General features: G+C 40.6%; 1 protein-coding gene across 1 annotated transcript; it reads right to left on the bottom strand.

The window, feature by feature from the left end:
• Nucleotides 1–756: 756 nt before the first annotated feature.
• fam174c (family with sequence similarity 174 member C) lies at nt 757–11,631 on the bottom strand. The gene is made up of 3 exons (XM_072438432.1): nt 11,243–11,631; nt 6,860–6,982; nt 757–1,298 (listed from the first exon to the last, which is right to left on the bottom strand). Exons 1-3 carry the CDS (start codon nt 11,524–11,526, stop codon nt 1,295–1,297), a joined length of 411 nt encoding a protein of 136 aa, XP_072294533.1. The 5' UTR covers nt 11,527–11,631; the 3' UTR covers nt 757–1,294.
• Nucleotides 11,632–12,689: the final 1,058 nt, after the last annotated feature.

Here is a 12,689-nt window from a genome sequence, read left to right as displayed (position 1 = left end):
CGTTTTTAAGACACAAAAAGATCCGTGACTCAAGCCCCAAAGCCAGGCCCTGGCTCCGCCGAAGGTGATAGGACTTACATTTTTGTATGGAGACACTAGTTTTTTGCAAAAAACATTTGAAACCTGCTTGATTAAGGTTTAGCAATCTATGAATGTTACGCAGTCTAAAGGGTCCCAGGCAGTGAATACATTTGAAGTTTCAAAAAATGGCCTGAACATTAATAATCTGGAATTAAATTATTGAGGTTTTAAATTGTGAATTTTCAAATAGTTAGAGAATGTAAAACTTAACAATTTGCCCTTTCAGATCAAAATGTAAAATATACATCTCCTATTGGTAATGTGACTGTCATGCAGTGGCACAAAATTCACCCAAGAAGTATCCCCCATATTATTATTATGTTAAAATCTGTCAAAAATAGAATCCATTCACAAATATTGTCAAAAATACATTTATTATAAACACAAACACTAGACTCCCAGATTATACAAGCGTCTTCACTCAATCAGCAGCAGGGCAATAGCTAAAAGGAAAATAAATTACTTTTTCTTCTTAGTAACAAGATTTTGGTCCACCAAAGCAGAATTAATGCACAATAATTGTGTAATATAACTGGTTTGGAAAGCGGAAAGAGATTTAAGTTTTGGCAGTAATAGCTAATAATAATAATAATAATAAAATATTACAACAAATAATAGTTTTTATTTTCAAATCAAACTGTAGCTCTCAAGTTTGTTTTCAAAATATTATGTTACAATCGCTTTACTACATAGTATATGGCTAATTGAGCCATGAGTGATGTTGAATGAAATGAAACACCGGTCACAGGTTACCACCGCATGACATCACAAGGAAGAACAGAACATTTTCATCCATGCACTGATTTAAAATGCAGGATGACTGAAATGTGACTGAATGTGACTGAAATGCAAGCTTATCTCAATGAAGATTCTATTGCTTCGTCTAGAAAGTTTAAAATGGTATTACGCTCCGTGGAGACAAGCAGGTGATTGGAAAGTTACATTTTGTTGCGTTTTTGTCTGGGTTGTTGCACTGCTGCTGATTAGCCCCACCAATCTGGTGTCAGTTTAAGTAGCTCAAGCACAACGTGAAAATGGATTACAAAAAAACAAAGTTGATAGAAAATTTCCACAGTCCTTGGTCCACAATAAACGTTTTAAGACACATTTTGGCATTTTATCAATCGTCTGCTCTTCTCCAGCGCTCCCATAGGTCCAAACACTGGTGAACTAATTCTGGAACGGTGGCTCATCCAATCAGGAGGCAGGACACTCATCTAGAAAAGACAACAGCAAAAATAGGTCAATAGAATAGGAGTGGATAGCTAAAATGTAACTAGGTCTGGTTGAACTATTAATCAAAAGATCCACAGAACGAGTCATGTGAAATCGTCAATTATTTGGGAAGGGTATTTGAATTGAGAGTCCACAGTCAAACCTCTGTACATAAAAAAAAGGTAAAACATAATAACCCAAACCCAGAAGTGAGACTTTGGAGGAATACGTTTGATAATTATTTGTGTTAACACTTGTGCTAGTTTTTATGTTTTACTATTTATGTTTCTAAACACAAACAAATACACAAAAAACGATACGTTTTCATGTCATGGAGGGAGGGGGGAGGCTTTCTATTCATGGATTTATTGAAATATCTGGATAGGGTAACTGCTAGCTTGAACATGTCTAGCAGCCCCAGTGGCCAATTTACAGGTATTACAGCGAAAACAATCCTCTGCGACCCAGAAAGAACGTTTTCCATAGAGCGCAATGTAACATAAAACTGCTCATGTTCAGCTGGACTGGTAAACTACAGCTTTAAAAAAGGTTGGATATAGCAGAAATGTGTACCTTTTTTCAGATCATTAACTTTTTCTCAGTTTAAACCTCTTCAGTTGTCTTTAAAACACACTTTAAGCATATATTTAAACTATTGGTCGGATCGGCATCCGTCCAGACCAATCAGCGCATGCAGGTGATTGGAAGTGCCATGAACGAGGCAGGGATAAAACTATGGATTCATAGTTTTATTAACAGAACAAATCATGAATCTACGACTGAGAAGCGCCTCGAAAGCATTCATATGTGTATATGCCTGAAAAATCAAGAACCAGAGAAATGCTACGGAAGGAAAGCAAGGAAATGGAATGTATTGCCAGCCAAGTATAAAATGATTTATGTTTACGTTTAGTGTTCATCAGTGTTGTTACCTGTATTACTAATAGTATGTAGACAATAAATACTTTTGATGACTTTTAGCATTGTAGAAAAAGATTCAGTAGTAGTCATCTGGACTTTTTTGAGGGCGGAAAAAAAGACTTTTAGCATGTTTTTAAAAAGTTTACAAACTAGTGATTTGTTTATGGTTTTATATTTTATTTGCAATACACCACAAAACACTGAATAATAACAGTAAAATATTGACTGATAGAGCCATGACAATACATAGATTTTGGTAAATGCATAAACAAAAGCTAAAAAAAGTTCATTGGTATTAATTGACACGAGCCATAAAATGGCAAGAGCCATTGTTATTCGCTGGTTTCTTCTTCTTATTATTAGGCTTATTAAAATTGTATCCGGGGGCTGGAAACGCAAAAGTCGAGTAGTGAACAAAGACAGATATGCTACTGAGTGATATCAATAATTAGAACTCTGTGAGAACTCTGTTCTAATTTGGAGTGAAGACCCTAGTGAGAAAAGGCTGAGTAGCGCCACCTCATTAAAATGAGGCCAATGGGAGCCCGATGCCAAAAAAAGTTGCTGTAAAAATATGACGCTCACTTCAAAACATAGTTCATGTGAGGACATGGAAAAAAATATATTATGACCCTGCCCTAAATCATATAGGAAGTTGACCATATTGGATCAAACATGGCGCTGACAAAAGTGCACCTCAAACGTCCTTTTGGAATCTTCCCATACATTTTTCATCAAAAACACTTCAATATGGCCACAAGACACAAAACCCATGAGCAATTAAATGTTATCAAACTGAAGCTGATACACCCTCAGGTATTGTCATTGTGAATTACATTTTTGGAAGATTTCCCAAAAAATCTACGTTTCTTTAAAAACATTTTGGTTGAAAATTTTACTGAAGCGTTTGTGAAGATATCCAAACTGAACGCAATGATATGTAAATGTAGTGGCTAGCTAATAAAATTGATCTCTAGCGCCCTCACCAAATTTTATTTTAGAAAATTCATAAAAAACTATTTATTTTTCATAGAAAAATGAACATATTTATAACAGATTTATTTGTGACCAGCCACAATGCGACAAAATCACGTGACTCTAACTCAAGTTTTTATAGTGGAAAAAAATGACAGAAAAAAAGAGTTATTAAATTCCGTTATTAAATTTGTATTATTATTTTCCTCCCACAAACCACCCCAATTCTGACCCCCTGAACGTTAACAAAAACTTTCTTCAGGATTTGTGAAAAAAATATATATTTTGGTGTCTTAAAGGTGGAATGGACGATTTTTTTCAGCACATTTTTATCATATTTCCTCGTGGCGTGGATCAATCATTTGTCCTGCCACGTATCAATCATAAAACGCACCTATCGCTCACCTGCAACCGCGTGCGGTTCATCCCCACGTTTCCGCGTGCCTAAGCGCATGGATCTATCATAATATAGTGTACGGGGCAAAATGAAGACGGAGAAAGACAGTTCGAGCTGACGCAGAAGTGGACAGAAATCTACGGGAGACGAGAGATGCGATGCGCTCCGTTGCGCTAATAAACAAACGCACGTGTGTGTTGTATCAGTCTGTACGGGGGAGTGCGCATGCGCACCTCCGCCTGCGTTCTCAAATCGCCGAAAAATTGTCCATTGCGCCTTTAAGAAATCAATTATTACGAGTCAGGACTAAACATGGGGAATCTGCGTTTCAGTTTTATGCAGCTAAAATCTGGAACAGTCTTCCTGAACAGGTGAGACAGGTTCTACTCTTACAATGTTCAAATCTAAGCTAATAACAGTTTTGTTTAGCTGTGCATATGACTGAAAGGATTTTTATTTGCACTCTTCTCTTTTATGAATTAAATTATTTTTAATTAGTTAATTTTATTGTATTTCTATAACTTCTTTGTGATTTTAATGCATTTTTCCTGCTGTGTAAAGCACAGAATTGCCTTGTGTATGAAATGTGCTCTACAAATAAACTTGCCTTACGCAAAATGACTCACTGGCGCCATCTCAAATTTCAAAATACATTACGGCAATGACAGGCCTTTTTCATCGCAGATTTCTGAAAATTGGTACAAAAGTACCTCATGTCAGGACGAGTAATAAATTATACTATGACCCCACCCTAAACCTCTCAGGGAGTCAGCCACTGTGGGTGACACTACATTTCTTCATAATTTTACACCTCATACTTTATTTTTTTCTACTTTGGGTTTTCAGTCAAACGGCTTGGAAATGTGTCAATACACCCATGTGTGATTAGAGGTAATTCTTTTGATATTTTATAACATTCCAAATGTGGTCGTGGCAAGCTCGTTAACAAAAATTGGCATTTTTTTAAAGTTTTAAAACTTGGGCATCTCTGGCATGAGATGTCCTATTGTCCGGCCTTAATACAGGTTTTGTGTAAATTGACCATATATGGCCATATTTTTGAAAGGCTGTACCTTGAACATTTGAATGCAGTCAAAAAATGTACTTAGACAAAGACAAATTAAATTTTTACGCAGAAATTCTTCTTAACATTCTGATCGAAAAAGCCAAGGATGGAATACCTCTATCTGCAAGCATGTTACCGTGGCAACCTGAGAAAGCCGGTTGATGGTGGCTCCCGGTTGCCTTGCTTGCGCGACCGCAATTCCGTTATAAACAGCCTTGCCGGTTGTTTATAACGGAATTTTGAATCCTTGGAGAGGTAGACGCCCAGGGCATTCGGATGCTAATCAGTTACAAAGGGAGGAGAGAGAGAGTGAACCAGAGACAATAGGAGGCTTATAGCCCATTAAAGACTGATAGTAAACAAAGAGGCTAGTTTGATAGAAAACAAAGAGGTTTAGTTTCTGGTGAAACCAATAACACCTTTTCATTAGGAGGTCCCGGTCCTGATTCGCAAATTGAGAATGACTCTTGGATGAGAGTCGAAGAAAAAAAAAAACAGAGTCCAGATGACTACAACTGAATTTTTTTTTTCAATCTGTAGTGATGCAGTTGCTGTATTGGACTGTTGTGGTAAAGAAGGAGCCGAAAGGCAAAGCTCTCAATTTACCAGTCAATCAACGTTCCTACCCTCATCTATGGTCATGAGCTTTGGGTAATGACCGAAAGGACAAGATTGTGGTTACAAGCGGTCGAAATTAGTTTCCTCCGCAGGGTGGCTGGGTGCACCCTTGAATATAGGGTCAGGAGCTCAGTCACACGGGAGGAGCTCAGAGTAGAACAGCTGCTCCTCCATGTCGAGAGGTGCCAGCTGAAGGTGGCTTGGGCATCTGTTCCGGATGGTTCCTAGACGCCTCCCTGGGGAGGTATTCCGGGCATGTCCAACAAGGCCCAGGGGAAGACCCAAGACACGCCGGAGGGACTCGGACCTACGGACGCCTCGAGATCCCCCCGGATGAGCTGGAGGAAGTGTCTGGATTTGAGCATATGTGACCAGCCATCTTAAAACCAGGACCAAGTCTCCCCAGATACATTTTGAGTTATTCACAGAAGCTATCCAATGATGTCTCACTCATGTAGATCTGATAATATTTGAGTAAGTTGTGGTCATTTGAATGTATACACCTCTGAAATCCTTTTTTGATGAAAACAGGGCTCAAACTTTCCTAACCTGGGCTCACAAGGTAGGACAATTGTGCTCATTTGCATCTCATTAAGATAAGCCCTCCCCTCCTCACACTGTCACACTGACACACTGTTTTTGGTATTCAGAACGGCAAAAGCCACGAAAACCTGGCGAAAGTGACAATAAAATCACAAAAACTAACACCAAACCACCATAAAACACACCCCGCACGACCCACACAACCAACGGGTCAAGAAATACAAAACAACGCCGAAAAATAAGCCGCAGAGAGGCCAATAACATTGCACTAGCCTCCGGAGCTAAGGAGCAAACAGGAGGCAACGAAAACCTGGCGAAAGTGACAATAAAATCACGAAAAATAACGCCAAACCATCATAAAACACCATAAAATCTTGTGACAACTTACACCAGGCACTTTCTTTTCGTGGATCTTTTTCTTTCTTTCTTTAGCCATCTTTAATGTTATCACGGAGTACCGCTATGAAGCTATGACGCTTAAGTAGCCATGTGGCTCGCAGTGCATTGGTCGAAAACAATAACAAGAGCGCTGCATGGAAATAAGGTGACACCCCCCAGCGCACGAGACAGAAGCAGGAAAACTAAGCAAATACAACCCTTAAATGTATACTTTTTAAGGTAACGAATAATGTTATCTGAAACATGGAGTGGCTCCTTCATAACTTCAACTTTCACATTCTGCAAAAAAACAAAAATCACTAAATTGGGGGGGGAAAGCTAAAACTGTTTTTCTCTGTTCCGTCTGCGCCAAATTGTTGCTGGTTTTACCGCGGCGAGTCACATATGTAAATTGTTGTGTACGTCGGCACTCAGCACAGCACGAGAAACTTCAGCAGCACTTAGCGGCGCGGGGAAGGGCGCTGCAAAGGATTGTGGGACATGACGATCTATTGATCAGATATTAATAAAGATAAATTAGAAATGTTTTGGCCTCGTGTCGCATGTTTGACACCCCTGCAATAGCGTAATGCACGTCGCGCTTGGGCCCTAATGGGGTGCTTGGGTCCTTGGTCTATGTATGAGTGTGTTTGAGCTGGTTTCACCTGCGCAGGCTGCGGGCCTCGTAAAGCGTATCGTCCTCTTCACTTTCCACTCCCTCCATCTCCACTGAGTCATCGTAGTTGGACAGCAGACCGTACTTCTTCTTAGGCACCGGCTTCTTCAGTCTGAGACACAAATATACCGTGAGCCATACATAATAAATAGGGCAGGAAGATATGATGAATATGAGAGATTTTTGTTTTGTCTAATTAAAAACAGATCAAAACAGCTTTTTCCATATTAATTTCCTGAACACAAACAATACTGACTTAAAGATGGTATAGGGCAGGGGTGCCCACACATTTTCGGCTCACAAGCTACTTTTATATTCGACAAAGCCAAAGATCAACCTATACATCTAAATTATTGTATAATTTAGTATTATTTCTATTGTCAGTATTAAACAGGTTTTTATTTTTGTTTGACCATAATTAGGCTATAGAAACAATGTAGGCTTTCATTAATAGCCTAATATTGTTTATCATATACAAATGTGCAATATAAAAGGAGGGAGAAAATCTGATATTTAACTAGACCATTTAATACAGCTGAGTATTTTGAAAATAAAATATACTGACCACAACTACGCTAATGATAGAAGGTTGAGCTTAACCAGAACTTCCTCTCTCCTTCCTCTGCATTACACAGCGCGCACTTCGGCGCTTTCCAGCGCTTACCGCGCTTTGGCATCCTTCAGCCATTTAATTCTTCTACGTGCTTATGCTGACGTCATCTTTCTCTCACAGCATTTGGTGAGCGTTCACTCTGGAGGAGCAATGAGGGAGGGGGGAGTCTATAGCCCATACGCAGAGATTCAAGTCTGTTTCCAAATTTCCACATAAATCCTCAAATATAGCTAAAATTGTCATTCAACAAAACACTTAACATTCCTTCCTCTAAAGTCTGAAATCTGTAAATGATTGGCTGTGGACCTATCCATTAAAAAAACTTGAGTTGATTATATCATTATTATTATTAGAAATGACTGAATCTTGATCTCAATTTAAATGTGATCAACTGCACAGCCCTAATTACCGTTGTTTTTGTTGCTAAATAAATTAGCATACATTTTTGCTGTAACTAGGCCTCAAATCCTTGTATCATTCCAGGACAAGCAGGTGTTGGACCACCAGAAAAGTTTATTGTCCCCAAAATGGAGTTGAAGTAAAAACATAGAGTAAAATTGAAAAAAAAAGAGTTTAGGAAAAATAAGGTATCAGAGAGAAAGAAAGGTTTAAAGCCCGGTAGCGCCACTTCAAAAATGTGTTAACATAGGGCCAATGTGAGCCTGACGCCAAAAAAGTCGCAGTAAAAATATGATGCTCACTAAGAAAAAAAAATCATGTGAGGACATGTAAAAAATTATATTATGACACCGCCCTAAATCATACCGCAAGTCGGCCATATTGGATCGAACACGCCACTGATTCAGTGGTTCACCTCGGCATCTCCCCCTACAGTTTTCATCAGAAACACTTCAAAGTTGCCCACAAAACCCATGTGCAATGAAACATTATCAGTTTGAAGCTGACCTTCAAGTGTGGTCGGAGTAAATTTTAAACAAAATTAAAATTTTGGGAAAAAAACAAAAATCCACATTTCTTAAATATTTTTTAAAAGGAAAATGTTACTGGAGCGTTTGTGAAGATTTCCAAGCTGAATTTAATGATATGCAAACGTAGTGGCTAGCTAATAAAATGGCTCTCTAGCACACTCTCCAAATTTGATTTAAAACATTCATAAAAGACAATATATTTGTCGTTGATTGGTTAACTGGTTCATTTATGGCTGGGCACCATGTGACAAAATCATGTGACTCTACCTCAAGTTTTTATTTCGAGCTTGCAGTGGTGTTGAAACTTCGCCGCTGCGCTGTTACGCACAGACCTGGAGTTAGACCTGTGACTATACTGTGGCTCCACAGCCCTCCAGGGAGGACGTGCTGCGAAAGAGCCCGGTGTTTGCCGGATCCACAGCGCGGCACCAGGCTGTGTGGATCCACAGTCCGTGTAGGTTTGGATTTTTTTTTCACTTAACAATAAATACCTTGATTTAAAAACTACATTTTGTGTTTCCTGGTGTTGTATTTAACTAATCTTTAAATTAGAAAAAAATAAATCAGGACGGGGGAAAAAAACATTTTTTCACACCATTGTATATACACCCACACCCAGGCCTCTCCATCCGTCTGCGGCTCACTCAGTCCCAGTGCCATCTCCTTGACCTCGGCGAGGGATCACGGTGAAGTTTAGTTTCATGCAACAACTGCAGAATCTTCCACTAACTGTATCACCTGCTGCCAGTTAGCATGTGTGTGTGTCCCTGTGGAGATGATCAGGCTGTCAACAAAGTTCGCAGCTGGCCGGGCCGCATTATAATGCATCATAATGCATCATTGCAACACAATTCTCCGCGTTGTACAAAGGATGATTGCAGTGAAGTTAGTTTCATATTGGACGCAGTACATAAGCCCCCACAACTACAGCGGTAGCTTTCCCTTCTTGTGGCCCGTGCGCTGTAGCATTGCGATGGGTTCTGAAGTGCCACTGGTACACCAATTAGGGTCTATATTACTCTAAATTACTGTTGTAGTGGCTGGCATTTGTTTAACAATGTTTTATCTGGAAAAATATCAAACCCTTTTATGAAAAAAAAAAGGTAGCATGTACACTTTTTGGTCTTGGTTTAATTATTTCTGGAATTTTTATCTTTTTTTCATTTTTTAAGAAAATATTCCATAAAATTCTATAAAGGGTTGACTTAAGAAACCAAAATGTGTGCGTCATACCTAAAGAACTAATATGATTTAAAATTAATCTTCCCTTATTCATAAATTAGTTGGATATTTATTAGTTGGATCCAGATAACACAAACTTGTGGGCCAACGTCCAACGTGAAACTAATTATTTATCTAACTAACTAGTTATCATTTGTACAGCGAGTGTAATGTATTGTTGAATTATAATACGGTCTGGACAGCAGTGAACTTTTTGACAGTCCCTTATAAGCACCGAGACGTTGACATCTGACACACACTTTTGTGTTTTTCCATGTAGTGTTCAGATCATCCCGCACACACATATGCTGACTGGCTTCAGGTGGGGCACAGTCAGTGGATGATTCAGTAGTTGTTGCGTGAAACGTGGTACAGAGCGATCTGCAGACAGATGGAGAAGCTTGTGTATGGGCGTATATAACTGCTGTTAGAAACCAAGAGGATTAATTTTGCATACTCCGGTTTTGGATCACAAGTTTACAAGGAGAAGATTGGCTCACGGCACTATGTGTGTTGCGTAGCAATTCACCTCTGGACAATTTTTAATCCTGCCGCAGTCTGACAGATTGCATTTCGAGCTTGCGGTGATGTTGATACGGTGTCACTGCTCTGTTACGCACAGACGTGGGTCATGTGACTATAGGACATGTTTGATGATGGGAACAAGAGCGCATTATTCAGAATCTGACCTGCAATTTTATCTCAGCGGGTCCAAAGACCGAGGAGTAGATGTGCTTGCATTACATCGGTCTGGCCAACTTTTCATTTCTGGATTTTGATTTCTTCCCTACTGATATGCATGCAAACTCCTGGGAAGTAGGCCTGAAAACAATTGTTTCAGTCTGATGCTTATGTGCGTCGGGCCGCTATATTGGCCAACTGCTGCTCATCACACAACTTATAAACAAATTATATGCTAATTAGGCATGGTATGACTGAATGTTGTCTTTCTAAATATAATATAAAATAAATAGTTAATTTAAGGCAACCCTATAACGTGTCGGCATAAATAGCCTGTTTTTTGCTGCTATCATGGTAACGATTTGGCTAACTCATAGGAATATTTGGGCTAAATTGTGGGAATGTTTTGGCTAAATCGTGGGAATGTTTTGGCTAAATCGTGGGAATGTTTTGGCTAAATTGTGGGAATGTTTTGGCTAAATCGTGGGAATGTTTTGGCTAAATCGTGGAAATGTTTTGGCTAAATCGTGGGAACGTTTTGGTTATTTGGTGGGAACTAAATAGTAATTTGAGAACACGAATTAGAAACTTTCCGCACCTAATGTCACCTTACTACAACCCCACTATGAAACCATTTCTCTCACCTTCCAACACCCACACACGTATCAATTGCCAGCATATTTATCTTTATCATGTCACACACAAGTTTGACTGGCGTCAGCTTTGTTCTTGTTGAATCTGCAAAGGAAAAAAGCATTTCATGCACATGCCTTTTGCCTGATGGTGGCGCATGATGTGTTTACAGATCACATCGTGACATGATCATTTCCCATCTGGACATGCCTTGACCCTCCCACCCCCGTAGGTAAAATGTCTCATTCTCGCACAAAATAATAAAATAATAATAGTTCGGCGGGCTCCCTCTCACCTAACAGCTCGGATGAGGAAGTAGAGCAACCCGGTGAGGGTGATGCCTATCAGGACATACAGGGCCCGCTGGATCATGGAGCTGTCCACGCTAAAGCCGCCCAGGCCTCTCTGTCTCCCGCCGCTGTCAGTGGAGTTGCCGGCCAGGCTGCTGCTGTTCTTGCCCCCCAGCTTCACAGCTGTGGCGCTCACGGGCAGTTTCGGAGTGGGGTCCTCAGCCGGTAAGACCAACATCCAGCAACATACAGAAAGAACGAGGGTCGTGACAAGTCTGTAAAGTGACATTTTGGGCGCAAATAGAAGCGAATAAAGTTAGAAATCCCAGCAGAATGTTTGACAAACGACCCACGTCGCTTTAGTCCTGACTCTAGTTGTGTGTGCTTTGTTTGTTGACATTTAGTAAATCCGAACGCGGAAGTGACAGGCGCACTTCCCGTCCACGTTAAAGTGATGACGTGGCTACGCACAACTGGGTGATTCTCGTGGATCTATTATATATCTGGGTAGAGTATGGCTGGCCGCAGCATGTCGCATACGGCCCCAGTGGCCAGTTCACTGGTACTGCAGCAAAAAAAAATTACGTGGCCCAGAAAGCTTTTTTTCCCTCAGAGCGCAATGTAACAAAAACTGATCGGGCAAACGCTTGCTGTTCCATCAGTGGGGAAATGGCTCTCTCTAGTGGACACAGCAGGCTTTGCAGCGCCTGCTCCTGTGTTTTCAGTGTTGTTGTATGTTTTGTGTTTTTCAACATGGAAATGTTCAATATTCTTGTATTTGTATTCACGTTTTTTATGCTTTGCAACATGGGTATTTGTGTGCTCGGCCTGGGGCCTGGATGCACTAAGGAACACACTTTTATTTCTTTGTAAGAACACATTTTTATTGAACTAAGTGGAAGAGCTAGACAGTAGTTTGTTTGAAAGTGCTGCTGTGGCTCCACCGAGCTCTCCACAGGAAAGATTCTCCTCCTTTTTGGTCCGTGGGTGTTGTGGAGCGCAATGTGAGCTTCCAACTGTCTCTTCACGGGTGTGGAACATGTCTGAATGAGTCCTGAACATTTTTGAACATTGAACTGGGCTTTTGTACGAGAAGAAACGTCTGACCCGGTCCGTTTCCCTCCAGTGGCCCTTTCAGGCAGCCCGTTTCTTTTTCTGTGCACCGTGAGTGGCAGGCTGGCCCTGTTGGGTTCCGGGCGTCAACTTGTACTTTTCATCTCCAGTGGCTTGTCACCTTGGGCCTGAGGGTGCAGCTGGCGTTTAGGGATCCAATATGCCGGTCTGGTCATTGTAAATGCCTGTCTCGGTGCCGTGGCGGAGGAGAGGGGCTCTTTCCTGGGAAGACACACCTGTAGAGCCTCGCCTTCTCGCTTTTTCGCTTCGCACCATTGTTGCATAGCAGTGACGGCAGACCCAAACAGGCCCTTGGTGTCCACAAGGAGCTGAGTCTTT

The sequence above is a fragment of the Eucyclogobius newberryi genome, unplaced genomic scaffold, assembly GCF_026437365.1.
Source record: "Eucyclogobius newberryi isolate DKJ021-1_F unplaced genomic scaffold, fEucNew1.0.hap1 SCAF_9, whole genome shotgun sequence".
Classification (NCBI taxonomy): domain Eukaryota; kingdom Metazoa; phylum Chordata; class Actinopteri; order Gobiiformes; family Gobiidae; genus Eucyclogobius; species Eucyclogobius newberryi.
This window is presented reverse-complemented; position numbering and strand designations above follow the sequence as displayed.